The following is a 22,335-nucleotide window of genomic DNA, read 5'->3' as shown; positions in this document are numbered from 1 at the left end:
GTCCGTGTCCGGATCTAACTGTTACCTCTTCACCTGCATAGTTTTCTCAGGAGGAAGGTAAGGTGGTCTGGTATTCCCATCTCTTCAAGAATTTTCCACAGTTTGTTGTGATCTACACAATCAAGTGCTTTAGTGTAGTCAATGAACAGAAGTAGATGTTTTTCTGGAATTCCCTTGCTTTTTCTGTGATCCAATGGACGTTGGCAATTTGATAACACTAAACTATCTCTTTCACATCATCTTGGGTTCAGTTTGAATATCCTCTGATATACATCTCAGATTTCTGGTCTCTGTTCCTGTACTATGGCTGAACTCTGCTCTTATCACTACTCAGTTGTTGTTAATTTGTCAATCATTTCTTTGTAATATGCAATTTTCTAAGACATTTAACATAACTCAAGGTAACATATTTTGATAAAAGCAAAAATAGAAACATTCATAATTTAGGTGGGCTTTCATGTGAGAAGATACCTTAAATTTGAGAAGTATGCAGCTCTACCTCTTAGAATGTCATCATTCCCATGTTGTATTTTTGATAATATAGAGATGGTCAATGTGACATATCAAGATTTCTGACATTTGTCTCAAGGTATAAGAGAAATGCTGTAGAATATTCATTGGTTTGATATGTAATTATTTATTTTCTGGAATATAATCAGTGGTCACTATGAATCTTTAAAGATGTACTAAACAAATGCATATTCTTTTTTCTTTCAGGCACAAATTGTGTTAACTTGCCCACCTTTGAGGATGCTGTACTCACAGATCAGGAGAAGGATTTCTATAGGTCAGGAGAACAAGTGGCTTTTAAGTGTCTATCATATTATCAGTTGGATGGATCTAATACTATACAGTGTATTAAGAGCAAATGGATAGGAAGGCCAGCATGCAGAGGTACTTTGGTAAAATTTTTAAATTTATATAAGTATCTGAAATAATATAATGTAGAAAATTGCCTCCACTATCATTAAATGGACATAGATTACTTTTAGGCCAGGTCAAAACCAGTTTGTGCCTGAACATAAAAAGGGATAGACTTGTGTTCCCAGTGTTTGGTGTTGTAGCCCAATAGTTCTCAAAGCACAGTCCTGGAAGAGCATTCTCAGCAAATTCTGTAAACTGTTATATGCAAGCAGATTCACAGGCTCACTCAGACTTGTTGAATCTAAACCTCTGGGGCTGCAACTCTGACAATGTCTTGATGATTGCCAAGGAATTCTGTGTGTATTTCAGTTTAGGACCCATGGCTACAGCCTCTTGTAGTTACAGCCTCTTCATCCCCTGAATCACACTGAAAAATGCACATCATTGATGGTGATGTCCTTAGCATTTGCCCCAAAATATCATTAAAGTATAGTTTTGTAAATTTACACTTTATTTTTCTATTATTTTTCCAGATTTTTGTTCAAATCTTTAATTAATCATCTTCTCCTTGCAACTATAGTATTCTTCAAAGTGTTTAATTCTTGATCAATCTCTAAAGAAGAACCTACTGTGTTTATTTTCTGAAAGGCCCTAAAGTTATATATCATAAACAGGATGAATGTAAACCAAATCTTGAAGTCAAATGATATTTTTATTATGTTTTGCTTATGATTTATAAATTCATTTTGAATTTATATACTTTATAATTTTTATTTTACTAACCTCAAAAAGAGATTTCCAGGAAAACTGTTTTTTTTCAGTGCCCTAAAAATTGTGTATCACTTTTCTAGTGAAGTATAAGGGAGAGAATTAAGGTACAGAAGTTTAATTCCTGCTGAAAAATATTGCTTTATTTCCTTTCCCTTAACCTTACATATAAACTGATGACAATTAGCAGTCTTTCATGACAGATTAACTGTTGAATTGAAACAACCATGGAATATATTTGACATTCTATTTCTCCCTTGCTGTTCATGATAATCATTATATTAGAGATACTTTTTTACCTTTCTATTCAGATGTTTCCTGTGGGAATCCACCTCAAGTGGAAAATGCTATTATACACAATCAGAAGTCTAAATATCAAAGTGAAGAGAGAGCACGTTACGAATGCATTGGGAATTATGACCTTTTTGGGGAGATGGAAGTCGTATGTTTAAATGGAACTTGGACAGAACCACCTCAGTGTAAAGGTAGTATCTTACTCACCCTGTCCACCCAATTTAGAGAATATAATAACAAGATATATTGAATCAAAATTAGGATGAAGTAGCCTTTCTGGAATAATTTCTGGTTGCAAAAAAAAATGATGCTAAAAATCCAGTTCTTTTGTGGTCTGAATATGTAATCTAACATGTTTATTGTATGACAGTGTTGACCAGATTTGAGAAGTTGGAATCATGGGACATTTCCTGTCTTAAAACATTAAGATAGTCAGTTGTTTTCTGAAGATAAGTGTGTAAAAGATACCATAGTTACATTTAACAGCCCAAGAAATTCCACATTGAGACATGGAATAAGCAGCTGGGGCCTGATCACAAAATCTGACATAGATGTGGGCAGCTGTACCTATGGATGATATTTAAAGGTAGGTTACTAGCTGAGTTCCAGCAGAGCTATTTAAAATCCTACAGGATGATGCTACAAAAGTGCTACACTCATTAGGTCAGCAATTTGGGGAACCCAGCAGTAGTCATAGGAGTGGAAAAGGTCAATCCTCACCAATTCCCAAGAAGGACAATACTAAAAAATGTTCAGATCACCAGACAGTAGCAGTCATCTCCCATGCTAGTAAGGTTACGTTCAAAATCCTCAAGCTAAGCTTGATGTGAATAGCTGATTCATTGGAAGGTTGAAGGAAGACAGAGAAGAGGGTGACAGAAGATGAGATGTTTGGGTGACATCACTGATTCAGTGGACATGAACTTACGCAACTCTGGGAGAGCTCAGGGACCTGGAAACCTGGCATGAGCAGTCCGTGGGGTCACAAAGTGTTAGACATGACTTGGTGACTGAACAATAACTAGCTGAACTCATGCAGGAAATGAGTGTACACATTAAAATAAAAAGGCTGAACTTGGTACTGGGATACTTCAGTGTTTAGAGACAAGACAGAATGGGAATCCAAACCAAGAAGTACATTCAGTACAGTTCAGTTCAGTTCAGTCGCTCAGTCATGTCTGACTCTTTGTGACCCCATGAATCGCAGCACGCCAGGTCTCCCTGTCCATCACCAACTCCCGGAGTTCACTCAAACTCATGTCCATCAAGTCAGTGATGCCATCCAGCCATTTCATCCTCTGTCTTCCACTTCTCCTCCTGCACCCAATCCCTCCCAGCATCAGAGTCTTTTCCAATGAGTCAACTCTTTGCATGAGGTGGCCAAAGTACTGGAGTTTCAGCTTTAGCATCATTCCGTCCAAAGAAATCCCAGGGCTGATCTCCTTCAGAATGGACTGGTTGGATCTCCTTGCAGTCCAAGGGACTCTCAAGAGTCTTCTCCAACACCACAGTTCAAAAGCATCAGTTCTTCAGCACTCAGCCTTCTTCACAGTCCAACTCTCACATCCATACATGACCACAGGAAAAACCATAGCCCTGACTAGATGGACCTTTGTAGGCAAAGTAATGTCTCTGCTTTTGAATATGCTTTCTAGGTTGGTCATAACTTTCCTTCCAAGGAGTAAGAGTCTTTTAATTTCATGGCTGCAGTCACCATCTGCAGTGATTTTGGAGCCCCAAAAATAAAGTCTGACACTTGTTCCCACTGTTTCCCGACCTATTTCCCATGAAATGATGGGACCGGATGCCATGATCTTCATTTTCTGAATGTTGAGCTTTAAGCCAACTTTTTCACTCTCCACTTTCACTTTCATCAAGAGGCTTTTTAGTTCTTCTTCACTCTCTGCCATAAGGGTGGGGTCATCTGCATATCTGAGGTTATTTATATTTTTCCCGGCAATCTTGATTCCAGCTTGTGTTTCTTCCAGCCCAGTGTTTCTCATGATGTACTCTGTGTATAAGTAAATAAGTTAAATATACAGCCTTGACGTACTCCTTTTCCTATTTGGAACCAGTCTGTTGTTCCATGTCCAGTTCTAACTGTTGCTTCCTGACCTGCATACAGATTTCTCAAGAGGCAGGTCAGGTGTTCTGGTATTCCCATCTCTTTCAGAATTTTCCACAGTTTATTGTGATCCACACAGTCAAAGGCTTTGGCATAGTCAATAAAGCAGAAATAGATGTTTTTCTGGAACTCTCTTGCTGTTTGCATGATCCAGCAGATGTTGGCAATTTGATCTCTGGTTCCTCTGCCTTTTCTAAAACCAGATTGAACATCAGGAGGTTCATGGTTCATGTATTCCTGAAGCTTGGCTTGGAGAATTTTGAGCATTACTTTACTAGCATGTGAGATGAGTGTAATTGTGTGGTTGTTTGAGCATTCTTTGGCATTGCCTTTCTTTGGGATTGGAATGAAAACTGACCTTTTCCAGTCCTGTGGCCACTGCTGAGTTTTCTAAATTTGCTGGCATATTGAGTGCAGCACTTTCATGGTATCATCTTTCAGGATTTGGAATAGCTCAACTGGAATTCCTTCAGCTCCACTAGCTTTGTTTGTAGTGATGCTTTCTAAGGCCCACTTGACCTCACATTCCAGGATGTCTGGCTCTAGGTCAGTGATTACACCATCGTGATTATCTGGATCGTGAAGATCTTTTTTGTACAGTTCTTCTGCGTATTCTTTCCATCTCTTCTTAATATCTTCTACTTCTGTTAGGTCCATACCGTTTCTGTCCTTTATCGAGCCCATCTTTGCATGAAATGTTCCCTTAGTATCTCTAATTTTCTTGAAGAGATCTCTAGTCTTTTCCATTCTTTTGTTTTCCTCTATTTCTTTGCTTTGATCGCTGAGAAAGGCTTTCTTATCTCTTGCTATTCTTTGGAAGTCTGCATTCAGATGCTTATATCTTTCCTTTTCTCCTTTGCTTTTTGCTTCTCTTCTTTTCACAGCTATTTGTAAGGCCTCCCCAGACAGCCATTTTGCATCGATATATTTAGGACCATTTATATTTAGAGTGACTTAACTATTAAGGACAGTCTGCCATTTTCTTATTTGTTTTGTGTGTGTTTCCTTCAATTCTCAACGTTTTTCTTTTCTTGACTTCCTTGTGGATTTTTGAACATTATAAAATAGTTTGAAATGGATCTGCATTGTTTTTGAGTATATGTCTTTGCATGTTTTTTTTAGTCTCTCTAGGTATTTAGATGCATGTAGGTAGTTTATCCGGAGAAACCAAAAAAAATCTGCTTTTCATACAGGGAACTGGTATGCAAGGTAGGAATAAAAAGATACCTGGAGTAACAGGCAAGTTTGGCCTTGGAGTACAAAATGAAGCAGGGGAAAGGCTAAAAGAGTTTTGACAAGAGAAGACAAGGGTCATAGCAAACATCTTTTTCAAAAACACAAGAGACAGTTCTATGCAGGGACATCACGACATGGTCAGTACCGAAATCAGAATGATTATATTCTTTGCAGTCAAAGATAGAGAAGCTCTATACAGTTAGCAAAACCAAGATTGGAAGCTAACTGTGGCTCAGATCATGAGTTCCTTATTGTGAAATTCAGACTTGAAGAAAGCAGGGAAAACCACTAGGCCATTACGGCTTTTATGATTATATAGCAGAAAGGATAAAAATATTCAAGGGACTAGATCTGAGAGAGTGCCTGAAGAACTATGAATGGAGGTTTGTATAGGAGGCAGTGAGAAAAACCATCCCCAAGAAGCAGAAATGCAACAATGAAAAATGGCTTTCTGAGAAGGCCTTACAAAGAGATGAAAGAAAAGAAGCAAAGTGCAAAGGACAAAAGGGAAAATATATGCATCTGAATGCAGAATCCAAAGGATAGCAAGGAGAGATATGAAAGCCTTGTTAAGTGAGCAATGCAAAAAAAAAAAGAGGAAAGCAATACAATGGAGAAGACTAGAGATGTCTTCAAGAAAATTAGAGAGAGCAAGGGAACATTTCATGTAATGATGGGCACATAAAGGGCAGAAACAGTATGCCCCTAAGAGAAGCAGAAGGTATTAAGAAGAGGTGGCAAGAATATACAAAAGAACTGTACAGAAAAGGACTTAATGACCCAGATAACCACAAGTCACCTGGAGCCAGAAATCCTGGAATGTGAAGTCAAGTGGGCATCACTACAAACAAAGCTAGTGGAGGTGATGGGATTCCAGCTGAGCTAGTTCAAATGCTAAAAGATGATGCTGTGAAAATACTATACGTAATATGCCAGCAAATTTGGAAAGGTCAGCATTGGCTATAGGACTGGAAAACGTCAGTTGAAGGGCAATGCCAAAGAATATTCATACTACCACAACACAACTGGGCTCATTTCACATGCTAGCAAGGTAATACTCAAAATCCTTCAAGCTAAATTTCAACATGTGTACTGAGAACTTCGAGATGTACAAGCTAAATTTAGAAAGATGGTGAAACTAGAAATTAAATTGACAACATCTGTTGGATCATAGAAAAAGCAAAGGAATTGAAGAAACACTCTGCTTCATTGACTACACTAAAGTCTTTGACTGTGTGGATCACAACAAATTGTGGAAAATTCTTACAGAGATGGGAATACTTGGCCACCTTACTGGCCTCCTGAGAAACCTGTATGCAGGTCAAGAAGCAACAGTTAGAACTGGAATGGAACAACAAACTGATTCAAAATTGGGAAAGGAGTGTGTCAAGGCTATATTGTCACCCTGCTACTTTAACATCACACAAAATACCAGGCTGGAAGAAGCACAAGGTGGAATCAAGATTGCCAGGAAAAATACCAATAACCTCAGATACACAGATGACATCACACTAATGTCAGAAAGCAAAGAGGAACTAAAGAGCCTCTTGATAATGGTGAAAGAGGAGATTGAAAAAGCTAGCTTAAAACCACATTCAAAAAACGAAGTTCATTGTATCGGGTTCCATCACTGTATGTTAAAAATTGGGGAAAATGGAAACAGTGACAGACTTCATTCTTTTTAGCTTCACAATCACTGTGGGTGCTGACTGCAGCCATGAAATTAAAAGACTCCTTGGAAGAAAAGCCATAAAAACCTCGACAACATGGTAAGAAGCAGAGACATCACTTTACCAACAAAGGTTCATATTGTCAAAGTTACGGTTTTTCAAGCAGTAATGTATGGATGTGAATGTTTGACCACAAAGAAGGCTGACTACCAAAGAATTGAGTTTTTGAACTGTGGTGCTGAAAAAGACTCTGGAGAGTCCCTGAGACTGCACGGAGATCAAGCCAGTCATTCCTAAACGAAATCAGTTCTGAATATTCATTGGAAGGACTGATGCTGAAGCTGAAGCTCCAGTATTTTGGCCACCTGATGAGAAGAACTGACTCCTTGGAAAAGAACCTGATACTGGAAAAGATTAAGTGCAGGAGGAGAAGGGACATCAGGAAATGAGATGGTTGGATGGCATGATCGACAGAATGGACATGACTTTGAGCAAACTCTGGGAGTTAATGAAGGACCGGGAACCCGGGCTTTCTACAATCCATGGGGTTGCAAAGAGTCAGAAACAGTTGAGCAACTGAACAACACAACAGGAACTGATTATGATGTATCTTGACATTAAGTTATTTGGCTCCATCCTATTTGGAATTCACTGAGCAGTTTTAGCATGTAGTTGTTTTTGGTTAGTTGCTAAGTCATATGCCCTATTTGAGAAATTATCAGCCATTATTCAAAAAAAATTTTTTAGAGTGTATTTCCTATACAATATAGTGTTAGCTTCACTGTACATCAAAGTGAATCAGCTACACATATACACATATCCCCATTCTTTTGGATTTCCTTTCCATTTAGACCATCAGAAAATGATGGCACAGGGAACTCAGCCATTATTTTTTTATCTCTTATTCTTTATTTTCAACTTCATGTTCAACCTTCTTTGCTATCTTCCCACAGATACTTGAAGCTATGTCCATTTTCTTTTCAGTCTATTTTCAAGGTTAGTTAATATTCAAACTTATTGATCATTCTGCCATCTGTGATATATTGTCAATCCATGTGGTTTTCTAATAATCTATTTTCTAGTTCTACCAATTAGACTAGATTTTTAAAAACCATCATCCAATGATTTCAATATCTGTGTCATCTCAGTGTTGTCTTCTGTTGATTGCTTTTTCTCTTTTGAGGTTTACCTGGTCTTTGGTCTGATAAAGGATTTTCAACTGTATTCAGACACTTGAGCTTTATTATCTTGAGACTAAGGATGTTATTGGACTCCTTCATTAATCAGCCATGTAGGGTGATAAATTACTGCCATGTAGGGTGCAAGGCTAAAGTTCCCACCTGACCTCCTCTGACACCAGGAGAAAGGGCAGAGGTTTCTTGTTTCCTCATTCAGTTCAGTTCAGTTCAGTTTAGTCGCTCAGTCATGTCCGACTCTTTGCAACCCCATGAATCACAGCACGCCAGGCCTCCCTGTCCATCACCAATTCGGTGAGTTCACTGAAACTCATGTCCATCGAGTTGGTGATGCCATCCAGCCATCTCATTCTCTGTCATCCCTTTCTCCTCCTGCCCCTAGTCCCTCCCAGCTTCAGGGTCTTTTCCAATGAGTCAGCTCTTCGCATGAGGTGGCCAAAGTATTGGAGTTTCAGCTTCAACATCAGTCCTTCCAGTGAACACCTAGAACTGATCTCCTTTAGGATGGACTGGTTGGACCTCCTTGCAGTCCAAGGGACTCTCTCAAGAGTTCGCTCATTATGTGGGTGGAAATATGAGCTGCTTACTTGGACCCTGTAGATCAAGGCATGGAAAGGATTGGTCTGAGGTTTCTGCCATCGTGTGTTTCTAGACTAAATCAGTCCAATTCAGTTGCTTAGTCATGTCTGACTCTTTGCAACTCGATGGACTGAAGCACACCAGGATTTCCCATCCATCACCAACTCCCAAAGCTTAACTAACCTCATGTCCATCAAGTCAGTGATGCCCTCCTACCATCTCATCCTCTGTTATACCCTTATCCTTCTGCCTTCAATCTTTCCCAGCATCAGGATTTTCTCCAAATAGTCAGTTCTTTTCGTCTGCTGGTCAAAGTATTGGAGCTTCAGCTTCATTATCAGTCCTTCCAATAAATATTCAGGACTGATTTCCTTTAGGATTGACTGGTTTGATCTCCTTGCATTCCAAGGGACTCTCAAGAGTCTTCTCCAACACCACAGTTCAAAAGCATCAATTTTTTGGTGCTCAGCTTTCTTTATAGTCCAACTCTCACATCCATACATGACAACTGAAAAAATCATAGCTTTCACTAGGTGGAATTTTGTTGGCAAAGTAACGTCTCTGCTTTTTGATATGCTATCTAAGTAGGTCATAACTTTTTTCTAAGGAGCAAGTGTGTTTTAATCTCCTGGCTGCACTCACCATCTGCAGTGATTTTGGAGCCCCCAAAATAAAGTCTCTCACAGTTTCCATTGTTTCACCATCTGTTTGCTATGAAGTGATGGGACTGGATGCCATTACCTTAGTTCTCTGAATGTTGATTTTTAAGCTAACTTTTCCACTCTCCTCTTTCACTTTCATTAGGAGACTCTTTAGCTCTTCTTCACTTTCTGCAATAAGGGTGGTGCCATCTGCATATTTGACGTTGTTGATATTTCTCCTGACAATATTGATTCCAGCTTGTGCTTCATCTGGCTTGGAATTTTGCATGATGTACTCTGCATAGAAGTTAAATAAGCAGGTGACAGTATACAGACTTGATGTGTTCCTTTCCTGATTTGGAACCAGTTTTTCTTCCATGTCTGATTCTAACTGTGGCTTCTTGACCTGCATACAGATTTCTCAAGAGGCAGGTCAGTTGTTACCATCTGTTTAATTTCCACAGTTTGTTGTGATCAACACAGTCAAAGGTTTTGGTGTAGTCAATAAAACAGAAGTGGATTTTTTTGTGGAACTCTCTTGTTTTTTTGATGATCCAATGGATGTTGGCAATTTGATCTCTGGTTTCTCTGCCTTTTCTGAATCCAGTTTGAGCATCAGGAATTTCATGGGTCATGTGCTGTTAAGCCTAGCGTGGAGAACTTGGGCATTACTTTACTAGCGTGTAAGATGAATGCTATTGTACTGTAGTTGGAACATTCTTTGGGATTGCCTTTCTTTGGGATTGGAATGAAAATTGACATTTTGCAGACCTTTGTTCACTGCTGAATTTGCTGGCATACTGAGGGCAGCACTTAAAGAGCATCATCTTTAGGATTTGAAATAACTCAACTGGAATACCATCACCTCCACTAGCTTTGTTTGCAGTGATGCTTCCTGAGGCATACTTGACTTTGTATTTTAGGATGTCTGGCTCTAGGTGAGTGATCACACCTTTGTGGTTATCTGGGTCATGAAGATCTTTTTTGTATAGTTCTTCTATATATTCTTGCCTTCTCTTCTTAATATCTTCTACTTCTGTTAGGTCTATACCATTTTTGTCCTTTATAGTGCCCATCGTTGTATGAAATGTCCTTGGTATCTCTAGTTTTCTTGAAGAGATCTCCAGTCTTTCCCATTCTATTGTTTTCCTCTATTTCTTTCCACTGATCACTGAGGAAGGCTTTCTTTTTTCTCCTTGGATTCTTTGGAACACTGCATTCAAATAGTTTTATCTTTCCTTTTGTCCTTTGCCTTTAGCATCTCTTCTTTTCTCAGCTATTTGTAAGGCCTCTTGAGGCAACCATTTTGCTGTTTTTATTTCTTTTTATTGGGAATGATTTTGATCCCTTCCTCCATACAAAGTCAGGAACCACTCTCCATAGTTGTTCAGGCATTCTGTCTTATCAAATCCCATGAATCTATTTGTTTCTTCCACTCTAATTGTAAGGGATTTGATTTAGGTCATGCCTGAATGTCTAGTGGTTTTCACATCTTTCTTCAATTTACGTATGAATTTGGCAACAAGGAGTTCATGATCTGAGCCACAGTCAGGTCCCAGTCTTGTTTTTGCTGACTGTATAGAGCTTCTCCATCTTTGGCTGCAAAGAATATAATCAATCTGATTTTGGTATTGTCCATGTGTAGAGTTTTCCATGGACATTTGGTGATGTCCATGTGTAGAGATTTCACTTGTGTTATTGGAAGAGGGTGTTTGCTATGACCAGTGTGTTCCCTTGGTAAAACTCTGTTACCCTTTTCCCTGCTTCATTTTGTACTCTTAATGCCAAACTTGCCTGTTAGTCCAGATATCTCGACCTCCCACTTTTGCATTCCAGTCCAGTATAATGAAAAGGACATCTTTTTGCTTGTTAGTTCTAGAAGTCCTTGTACATCTTCAGAAAACCATTCCACTTCAGCTTCTTCAGCATTGCTGTTCAGGGCATAGACCTGGATTACTGTGCTTGTCAATGGTTTGGCTTGGAAATGAACAGCAATTGTTCTGTCATTTTTGAGATTGCATGCAAGCACTGCATTTCAGACTGTTTTGTTGAATATCGTGGCTATTCCAATTCTTCTTAGGGATTCTTGCTCACAGTAGTAGATATACTGGTCATCTGAGTCAAATTCACCCATTCAAGTCCATTTTAGTTTGCTGATTTTTAAAATGCCGATGTTCACCCTTGCCCTCTCCTGTTTGACCACTTCCAATTTGCCTTGATTCATGGACCTAACATTCCAGGTCCCTATGCAATAGTGCTCTTTACAGCATCAGGCTTTACTTCCATCACCAGTCACATCCACAATTGAATGTTGTTTTTGCTTTTTCTTCATCTCTTCATTCTTTCTGGAATTATTTCTTCACTGATCTGCATATTGGGCACCTCCCTACCTGAGGAGTTCATCTTTCAGTGTCATAACTTTTTGCCTTTTCATAATGTTCATGGGGTTCTCAAGGCAAGAATACTGAAGTGGTTTGGCATTCCCTTCGCTAGTCACCCACATTTTGTCAGAATCCTCCACCATGACCCATCCAACTTGTAGGCCCTATACGGCATGGCTCAGAGTTTCATGGAGTCCTACAAGGCTGTTGTCCATGTGATCAGACTGGTTCATTTTCTGTGATTGTGGTTTTCATTCTGTCTGCCCTTTGATGGATGAGGATAAGCGGCTTATTGAAGCTTCCTGATGAGAGAGACTGACTCAGGGTGAAACTGGGTCTTGGTCTGATGGAAGGGGCCATGCTCAGTAAATCTTTTGTTCAATTTTCTGTTGATGGGTAGGGTCATATTCTCTCTCTGGTTTTTGACCTGTGGCCAAACAATGGTGGAGATAAGGAAGATATTGGTGATCTAATTCAAAAGGTCTTATGCATGCACTGCTGGACTCAATGCCCCCAAACCTGCAGCAGGCCAGTGCTAACCCATGCCTCTGCTGAAGACTCCTGGACATGGACGAGCAAGTCTGGGTCAGTCTCTTTTGGAGTCATTGCTTCTTTTTCCTGGATTCTTTTGTGCACAGGGTTTTGTTTGTGCCCTCCAAGAGTCTGTTTCTACAGTCCTGTGTAGGTTCTGGTGGCTCTGTAGTGGGGTTAATTGCACCCTCCTCCAAGAGGGCTTATGCAATACCCAGGTCTACTGCACCCAGAGCTCCTGCCCCTGTAGCAGTGCACTCCTCACCTGTACTTCTGCAGGAGACACTCAGACACAATTCTGGCTTAGTCTCTGTGGGGTCTCTGGGTCCTGGTGCACACAAGAACTTAGTGTGCACACTTAGTGTAGTATTTCTAGACTAATTCAGTGTTGTGAAAACTGTTTGTATCTTGTTAGGCTACTCTTTTCTGGGCCTTTTCTTAAAGAGATCAACTGCTTCATGAGACTTTTTTTCTTTCTCAACTTGTATTATTTTGGATTGCTGTCTCTGTGGCCCATTCAGGGTACATAGAAGGCAAAATGAGAACCCCAAGTTCTCTTTTCAGTGTAACTCTTTGAATCCCAAGGTCCCTAAGCAGATTGACTTATACCTGTTTCACAGTCTTCTGTGTTGGTTTTTATAATATGTTCAGGACCTTTATTTGGCAGAAGGAATACTTAGCAGATGCTATAAGCACAAATATTTTTACCTCATCTTGTCCAGAAATGGAAGCCAAAGTTTCCTTTCACAGACATGCAACATGTTGTATAAAAGAGTAAAAATTTTTTTATCTTAGCTATCCATCTTCCCAGCATATACTCTGAAAGAAAACATGTTTGAACATCAGGACACTGCAAAGCAGACATATTGGTTAAAGTACTATATGTGCTTCCATGGTGGTAAAATAAGGTCTTAAAATGTGTATTTCTGATTAAGTGATTAAAATTCCTCCTATAAATCATTTCTGTCATCAGAAATCTTAAGTTTTGATATGACATATTTGGCTGCCTTTTTATTTGTTTAAAACTGTAGGAGTTGTCTTTGAATAAATCAAACGCCATTATTTTTTAGACTCTCAAGGAAAATGTGGGCCTCCTCCACCAATAGACAATGGAGACATTACCTCACTCCTGCAATCAGTATATCCTTCAGGAATGATTGTTGAGTACCGGTGTCAGGCCTACTATGAACTTCGGGGAAACAAAAACGTAGTATGTCGGAATGGAGAGTGGTCACAACTACCAAAATGCTTAGGTAAATGCTTTAAACTTCTCTTGGATCCTGGGATAACCCTTGTACACAGCATAATGTTTAACTGTTTTTAATAGAGTTTTTATGGATTAAATAATAACCAGTTAATGCTTGCACACCAAGGATTAATCTCTGTATATAGAAATAAAGTTAGAAAATTTCATGTTCAAGCAACAATGGCTCCTTTATGAAAGCTCTTCATTTAATAACTGACATTATGAATCTTATAACATTTAATGATTAGACTAAACAAAGTATCTCATTCTTATATCATTAATTTTTTAAATATGATGAAACCTACATTATACATTTTCAGTGTATTGATTGGAAAATGTTTGAGGAAGATTTTTGCCAAAGTTCTTGAAACCCTGAAATTCTGTTGAAAGTATTTGCATATTACTCACAGTTTATGTTTATTTTCTTTAATTTTAGAGGCATGTACAATTTCAGAAGAAACAATGAGAAAACATCACATACAGTTAAGATGGAAACATGATAAAAAAATTTACTCTAAAACAGAGGATACTATTGAATTTATGTGTCGATATGGTTATCGTGAACTGACACCAAAACATACATTTCGAGCAACTTGTCGGGAAGGAAAGGTGGTGTATCCTCGATGTGGATAAAACATTGACTAAATGCAGTTGTAAAACTGAAATATGTACATATATTCAGATTTTTCCTTATTAATTCAGTTCTGTTTATTTTCTCAAGTATTTTTTAACTCATCTTGAATCATAAATCAGATTTGTGTTAAATATTATGGGAACAATGTAATTGAGAGATGGGTCCAATGAATCACTTCTTAAAATACCTCATTAAACCTGGCAAATCAAAATGTATGTGTCCTGTTCATGAAACATTTATAGCAAGAAATTAGATTCAATCACTTCCATGCCTCCTTCCATCCATCAGTTTCCTAACTTTCTTAAAGCTTTCTCCATTACTTCTGAGGGTTTCTGAAACTCTGTTTTAGAAGACATGGGGGAAAAGTGTGGAAAGAAATGGAAAACATTCAAAATAGATGAGCAAAAGTAAGATAAACTACTTATATTTAATTCCTGACATAAGTATGACATAGTTTGCTTTTATATGTTTGATGTCATACTTATGTCAGGAATTAAATATAAGTAGTTTATCTTACTTTTGCTCATCTATCAATAGATGAATAAACCATAAATGATGAGATACATAATATTTCAGTACAGTTCAGTCACACAATCGTGTCCGGCTCTTTGCGACCCCATGCACTGCAGCACTCCCAGGCCTCCCTGTCCATAAGCAACTCCCGGAGCTTACTCAAACCCATGTCCATTGAGTCAGTGATGTCATCCAACCATCTCATCCTCTGTCATCCCCTTCTCCTCCTTCCAATCTTTCCCTGCGTCAGGGTTTTTTCAAAGGAGTCAGCTCTTCACATCAGGTGGCCAATATAATGGAGTTCTAGCTTCAGCATCAGTCCTCCCAATGAACATTCAGGACTGATTTCCGTTAGGCTGGACTGGTTGGATCTCATAATATTTTACAAGATGCTTATCAAAATACACATAATTCAAATAAAGAACAATGAGAATCACATTGCATAACTACTATAACACGGAGTATAAGTGATTAAAAATTCAACATTAAATATACACACACATGTAAAGACACTCTGCTTTAAACAGTGAATAACTTTTTATAAAAAATATTGGCAAAAAATGTAAGAAACTAGTATAGCTAGAGTTGAATTCACAGATAATAGGTGTAAAAGGTGTTTCACTTCTTTTTACTTACATGAATTCTTGAATTTTTCTGTCTTCAGTGTATATCAACTTTGAACTTCAAAATATTTTCTAAAAGAAATATGCAGAGTGACACAAGAGGAGCTTTAGAGATCAATTTGGTAATAAACTCCAGATCTAGTAACGTTTTCCTCATTTTGCTGGTACAGAGCATTTTAGAAACATTCACCACCAGTCTGAAAGGTGATGTTTATGTTCATACATTTTAAACAGCATATTATTTTTTTTTAAAGTTAAATCAGTTAACTATAAACATTTTAAATTTCTAAGTATCATAAAAATTTTATTATTAAAATAGATTTAAATAATCAAGCTACAATATTTAAGGTGATATCTTATTACTTTGTACTGCATCAAGTCAAGTGACCTTCTTAGTCTAAGAAGCATGGCCATCACCATTGGTGCTAATTGATTTAAATCTGAATTGCTGGTAACAGCTGTTTTTCTCACCCTTAAATGAAATTGTTACAGTTGATAAGTTACTTTGCTGTAAATGTTAACATTTTTGTAGATATTATTTCTCCAAATTTTTCAACTAATCATTGTAGAATCTATTTATGACCAAGGCTACAAACAGTTATTTCACTGTTGTCTAGAAAATGGTGATTTTTAAAGATCAGTTCTATCATTTTTCTGCATTTATTGTCATTCTGTGTAAAGATGAGTGTTAATTTACAGACTCTGTTCATAATCAACTTTCACCTAAAAAGTTTTAGCAAATCTTTAAAATAATTTGTTTTTAAATAATTTGTAGTTGACATATAGTTGATTTACAAGTTTCAGGTGTATAACACAGAGATCCACAAGTTTTAAATACTGTACTGTATTTAGAGTTATTGTAAAATATTGGTTATGCTTCATGTGTTGTATGGTATGTCCTTGGAGATTCTTTGTTTTATACATAATACCTCTTAATCAAATACGCCTATTGCTCCTCCCTGCTTCCTTCTCCCCACTGGCAACCACTTGCTGGTTATCTGTACCTGTGAGTCTGTTGCTGTTTTGTTATATTCATTCATTTTAAATTTTTTTAAAAAATATAAATGTATTTATTTTAATTGGAGGCTAATTACTTTGCAATATTGTATTGGTTTTCCCATACAACAACATGAATCTGCCACGAGTGTACACATGTTCCCCATCCTGAACCCCCTCCCACCTCCTTCCTCGTACCATCCCTCTGGGTAATCCCAGTGCACCAGCCCCAAGCATCCTGTATCTTGCATTGAACCTGGACCGGCAATTCATTTCTTATATGATATTATACATGTTTCAGTGCCATTCTCCCAAAGCATCCCACCCTCTCCCTCTCCCACAGAGTCCATAAGACTGATCTATACATCGGTGTCTCTTTTGCAGTCTCGTACACAGGGTTATTGTTACCATCTTTCTAAATTCCATATATATGTATTAGTATACTGTATTGGTGTTTTTCTTTCTGGCTTACTTCACTCTGTATAATAGGCTCCAGTTTCATCCACGTCATTAGAACTGATTCAAATGTATTCTTTTTAATGGCTGAGTAATACTCCATTGTGTATATGTACGACAGCTTTCTTATCCATTCATCTGCTGATGGGCATCTAGGTTGCTTCCATGTCCTGGCTATTATAAACAGTGCTGCGATGAACATTGGGGTACACATGTCTCTTTCAATTAATTTTTTTTTAATTCACATATAAGTGATATCATATGGTACTTGTATTTCTCTATATGACAAATTTCACAAAGAATAATACCTTCCAAGTCCAATCATGTTGTATAAAACGGCAAAAATTTTCTTTTTTATAGTTACTTAGAGCCCCTTGTGTAAATACATGTGTATATATATACACACAAACACACATAATTAGTGTTTTTGGTTAAATCTTCTATAAAGATAAGAAAAGCATCATATCTTTTATCAGTGTAGTCCTGGTTATTGAAAGTAAGCTAGGGAATAGGAGATTTAAATTTGATTCATATTCATCCAAATTTATATGCTTACACTGAGTAAAGAGTATTAATTTCCAAGCTGTGGTGGCCTTTGACTAAGCATATTTGAACGTTTTGTTTTTAAAGAAGTCGAGAAAGAGCTGTGAAGTCTAGCTTATTTTGCATGAATCTGGTGTGCAGAGGTGGGAGGTAAAAGAGTGGAATTGTTTTACAATTGTCCCGGTATTTCAGAAGGCCAGTTATAAATAAAATTTGATACAATTTTCTTTTTAGTCTTTTCTTAATTGTACTAAGTTATCTAATATTTTTGGAAAACACAGTGAAAAAAAATATATATCTATAAATATGTACCTCTAGGAGATGAAGTTAAATGAAAATCATCACTTGAGGTACTAGAGAATAGACTATGATCTGGCACCTTAAATAAGTACTAGAGAGGAGAATCTAGACATATTTTGTAAGTCTGCAATGCGAAACACCAGGGGAAAAAGGATTACATACAAGATGCAAGTCTGGAAAAAATAATGAATAGAGAGTCCAAGGAAGTAACCTGGACAGTAAAAACACAAATTATTTTTTCAGTTTCAGTGAAAGGTTATGATTTTCTAAGCTAAAAATGAGATGAATGTACTATGTGTGGATCATTACATGCAAATATGAGAATCGTGCACAAATCTCAGACTCATTTTTTTATTTTAAAAACAAATTTTATTGGAGCATAGTTGATTCATAATGTGTAGTGTCAGATGCATTGCAAAGTGACTCAGTTAAAGATATACACTTTTTTTTTTTTTTTTGAACCATCATTTTGGCTTCCATGACTGTAGTTTTGCCTTTTCTGCAAAGAACAGCTACAACCTGGGAATAATCTAAGTGTCACTCAACTGGTGGTGGATAGACCAATTGTTCTTATCAGCCAACTCTGTTAGTCATATGTTTCACTACTAGAGGTAAAATTATTCAGATTTATCCCTCAGTTTCCAATATTAGTATATCATCATTTGAAATGTTCAAATGTATAATCTTCAAATATACATTTGAAATCTTCATTAAGTACAAATCTAACCGATTCATGACCTGAATTCAGGTAACACATGACAGCACAGTAAATATATCAATACACATAAAGAGAATTCCAGTTAACTCTTTCTTGAAGAGCTATTAACTTTGGAAAGACGATGGAGTGAGTCCTCCAGAATCTGCATTTTGAAATCAAACCTTCTAATGTGATAGAATTGAGGTAGACCTTTGGATGGTGATTAGGATTAGAGGAGGTCCTTGGCGTGGAGCCCTTATACATGGGATTGGGGCCCCTGGAACACTAACAATAGCAGTTGCTTCCTTTTGCTTCAGTTTGTTATTCTTTATTCCATGGTCTCTCTGAGAATCAGTAGAATAGACTTTATTTCTTTGTAGCTTCTGGGAATGGCCTTCAGTCCTTGCTGGTTTTTGGCTTGCAGCTGCATTAGTCTAACTGCTGCTTCTCTGGCCACAAAATATTTTCTCTGTGTGTCTTTGTCTTTACTTGTATTTTTTTCTTCTTAAAAGACATCAGTGATATTTGATTGAAGCCCACCAAAATGGTTGCATCTTAACTTGATTACATCTGTTACATACCTAATTCCAGATAAAGTAAGACTTTTAGGTCTTGGCTGTAAGGATTCTAAAAACTCTTTTGAGAATACTGTTCGACACATAACAGTGAACATTGCAGCCTTTCAGCTTCCTATCTTTCCCAAGTGTCAAATATATTCACCCAATCCCAACATCTCCCAAGGTTTTCACGCTTTTCAGCATCAACTCTAAGTTCCAAATTTTACTTAAATATCTTCTAAATAAGTTATGGATGAGGCTGTTTTTATGCATCCTTGGGCAAAATTCCTATTCATGTGTGCCCCTATGAACCAGAAAACAAGCAATACGCTTTCAAAGTGCAGTGTTAATACATACATAGGATAGACATTACCATTCAAAAATGGAGACAGAGAAATCTTAAAACCGTGAGGAGAAATCTCATTAGATCCCAATAGAGAGAACACTTCTCTATGAAAAAAAAATGCCCATGGGGGAAAGCCCCAAATTTTCAACCCACCAGAGAGGCTAGCCTACTTTCTTAGCTGGGAGAGGCCCTGTTATCCCATGCCTCTTTGAGCAGGGTCTATCTTTTGAGGCATTCTCCTTTATGTGTTTGATGCCTGTCCCTTTCAGTCCAGGCTGAACGCATTTCTGCTAGTATATAGTTCTCAAAAACCTTGTCAGTCTCTTGTGCTTTAATACATAGAAGTTCTCAGCTATATGGATAAAACAGATTGTCCCTGGATAACAGCATCTCTATTTCTGGCTAAGTCGCTTCAGTCATGTCCGACTCTCTGCGACCCCAGGGATTGTACCTGACCGGGTCCTCTGTATATTGGGTTCTCTAAGCAACAATACTGGAGTGGGTTGTGATATCCTTCCCCAGGGGATTTTCCCAACCCAGGAAATAAACGCCCATCTTTTAAGTCTCCTGCATTGTCATGCAGGCTCCTTACCACTGGCTCCACCTGGCATGCTGCAGTCCATGGGGACACAATGAGTCAGGCACACCTGAGTAACTGAACTGAGCGCCATCTGGGCTGAGATGATTGGATTTCAAGTCACATTAAAAGACACTTGCTCCTTGAAAGCAAGCTATTTAATTTCACATCAAGTTAAAAGATGCTTGTTCCTTGGAAGAAAAATAACAAACCTAGACAGCATATTAAAAAACAGGGACATGACTTTGCTGACAAAATTCTGTATGGTCAATGCTGTTTTTTCCCAGTGGCATATGCAGATATTTGGATGCCTTTGAACAGTTTGCTGGAGAAGACTCTTGAGAGTCCCTTGGCCCATCAGGAGATCAAACCAGTCAATCCTAAAAGAAATCAACCCCGAATATTCATTGGAAGTATTGATGTTGAAATTGAAGTTCCAATGTTTTGGCCACCTGATGCAAAGACCTGACTCGTTAGAAAAGACCCTGATGCTGGGAAAGATTGAAGGCATGAGGAGAAGTGGATGACAGAGGACGAGATGGTTGGATGGTATCTCTGACTCAGTGGGCATGAGTTTGAGCAAACTCTGGAAAATAGTGAAGGACAGGGAAGCCTGGCATGCTACAGTCCATGGGGTCACAAAGAGTCTGACATGACTGAGCAACTGAACTACAACAAGTCACATACCTAAACTTTTAAGCAAAGGATGGTTTCTCCTCACTACCGACTTGATTAGTGAGTACACTCCTGGGGTAGGCTGGGAAATTTCAAATTATCCCCAACTGACTCCTTAATGGCTGATGATTCATTCTTCAACTTACAACTTATTGCATATATTTTACTGCAAGCAGCAAGAAGAAATTAGATGAATCTTCCACAATTAGTTTGGCATCTGCTGAACTAAATATCCAAGTTCACCTTGCATATTTTATGTGGTGGTTGATTTTGAATGAACTTGGCCGGGTTATAGTATTCAGATGCTTGGTCAAATCAGTTTGTCTGTTTCTCTGAAGGCATCTTAAAGATATAATTAACATTTAATCACAGACTTTAAATAAAGTAAATTACCTTTCATAACTTCATCCATTCTGTTGCAAGTTTTAAAAGAAAACACTGAGCTCCTTCCAGGAAAAAGGAACTCTGCTTCTCAAAACTTCCAAAGCAAAAAACTATAACACACAACCTTCCTGGATTTTCCAGGCTGCCACCTACCCTGCAGGTTTTAGGCCTACCAGTATTCACAATCACATGAGCCACTTCCTTAAAACAAACCTCAATCTGTGTGTGTGTGTGTGTGTGTGTGTGTGTGTGTGTGTGTGTGTGGTGGGGAGTTTACAAACTCTGTATTTTCCTCTCAAATTTGCTGTGAACCTAAAACTGCTTTGAAACAAGAGTTCATTTTCTAATGAAGTAATGTGTAGAATTATGTGTGTGATTTCCTAATACATTCTCCACTACATTCTTCTTTATTTTAGTGTTCAGTTCAGTTCAGTTCAGTTGCTCAGTCGTGTCCGACTCTGCCACCCCATGAATCGCAGCACACCAGGCCTCCCTGTCCATCCCAGAATTCACTCAGACTCAAGTCCGTCGAGTCAGTGATGCCATCCAGCCATCTCATCCTGTGTCATCCCCTTCTCCTCCTGCCCTCAATCCCTCCCAGCATCAGAGTCTTTTCCAATGAGACAACTCTTCGAATAAGGTGGCCAAAGTACTGGAGCTTCAGCTTTAGCATCATTCCTTCCAAAGAAATCCCAGGGCTGATCTCCTTCAGAATGGACGGGTTAGATCTCCCTGCAGTCCAAGGGACTCTCAAGAGTCTTCTCCAAAACCACAGTTCAAAAGCATCAATTCTTCAGCGCTCAGCTTTCTTCACAGTCCAAATCCCACATCCATACATGACCACTGGGAAAACCATAGCCTTGACTAGATGGACCTTTGTTGGCAAAGTAATGTCTCTGCTTTTCAACATGTTATCTAGGTTGGTCATAACTTTCCTTCCAAGGAGTAAGTGTCTTTTAATTTCATGGCTGCAGTCACCATCTGCAGCGATTTTGGAGCCCCCCAAAATGAACTCTGACACTGTTTCCACTGTTTCCCCATCTTCACCACCCAGATAATCATGATGGTGTAATCACTGACCTAAAGCCAGCCATCCTGGAACGTGAAGTCAAGTGGGCCTTAGAAAGCATCACTACAAACAAAGCTAATGGAGGTGATGGAATTCCAATTGAGTTCTTTCAAATCCTGAAAGATGATGCTGTGAAAGTGCTGCACTCAATATGCGAGCAAATTTGGAAAATTCAGCAGTGGCCACAGGACTGGAAAAGGTCAGTTTTTATTCCAATCCCAAAGAAAGGCAATGCCAAAGAATGCTCAAACTACCACACAATTGCACTCATCTCACACGCTAGTAAAGTAATGCTCAAAATTCTCCAAGCCAGGGTTCAGCAATACTTGAACCATGAACTTCCAGATGTTCCAGCTGGTTCTAGAAAAGGCAAAGGAACCAGAGATCAAATTGCCAACATCTGCTGGATCATCGAAAAAGCAAGAGAGTTCCAA

At 38.3% G+C, this 22,335-nt stretch overlaps 1 protein-coding gene across 2 annotated transcripts in view; it reads left to right on the top strand.

Annotated features, from left to right (window-relative positions):
• Positions 1–22,335, top strand: part of LOC133227536 (complement factor H) — a 396,803-nt gene that overhangs the window by 96,781 nt on the left and 277,687 nt on the right. Inside the window, exons 19-22 of one of the 2 annotated variants that reach the window (XM_061382127.1) lie at positions 718–894; positions 1,944–2,117; positions 13,356–13,538; positions 13,968–14,376. In XM_061382127.1, the coding sequence (XP_061238111.1) occupies positions 718–894; positions 1,944–2,117; positions 13,356–13,538; positions 13,968–14,164 (731 nt within the window). In that variant the 3' untranslated portion in view covers positions 14,165–14,376. Of the gene's footprint in view, positions 1–717; positions 895–1,943; positions 2,118–13,355; positions 13,539–13,967; positions 14,377–22,335 lie in introns of those variants that run through there. The other variant, XM_061382126.1, reaches the window with a different exon arrangement.

The sequence above is a fragment of the Bos javanicus genome, chromosome 16 (assembly GCF_032452875.1).
Source record: "Bos javanicus breed banteng chromosome 16, ARS-OSU_banteng_1.0, whole genome shotgun sequence".
In the NCBI taxonomy this organism is placed as follows: domain Eukaryota; kingdom Metazoa; phylum Chordata; class Mammalia; order Artiodactyla; family Bovidae; genus Bos; species Bos javanicus.
This window is presented reverse-complemented; position numbering and strand designations above follow the sequence as displayed.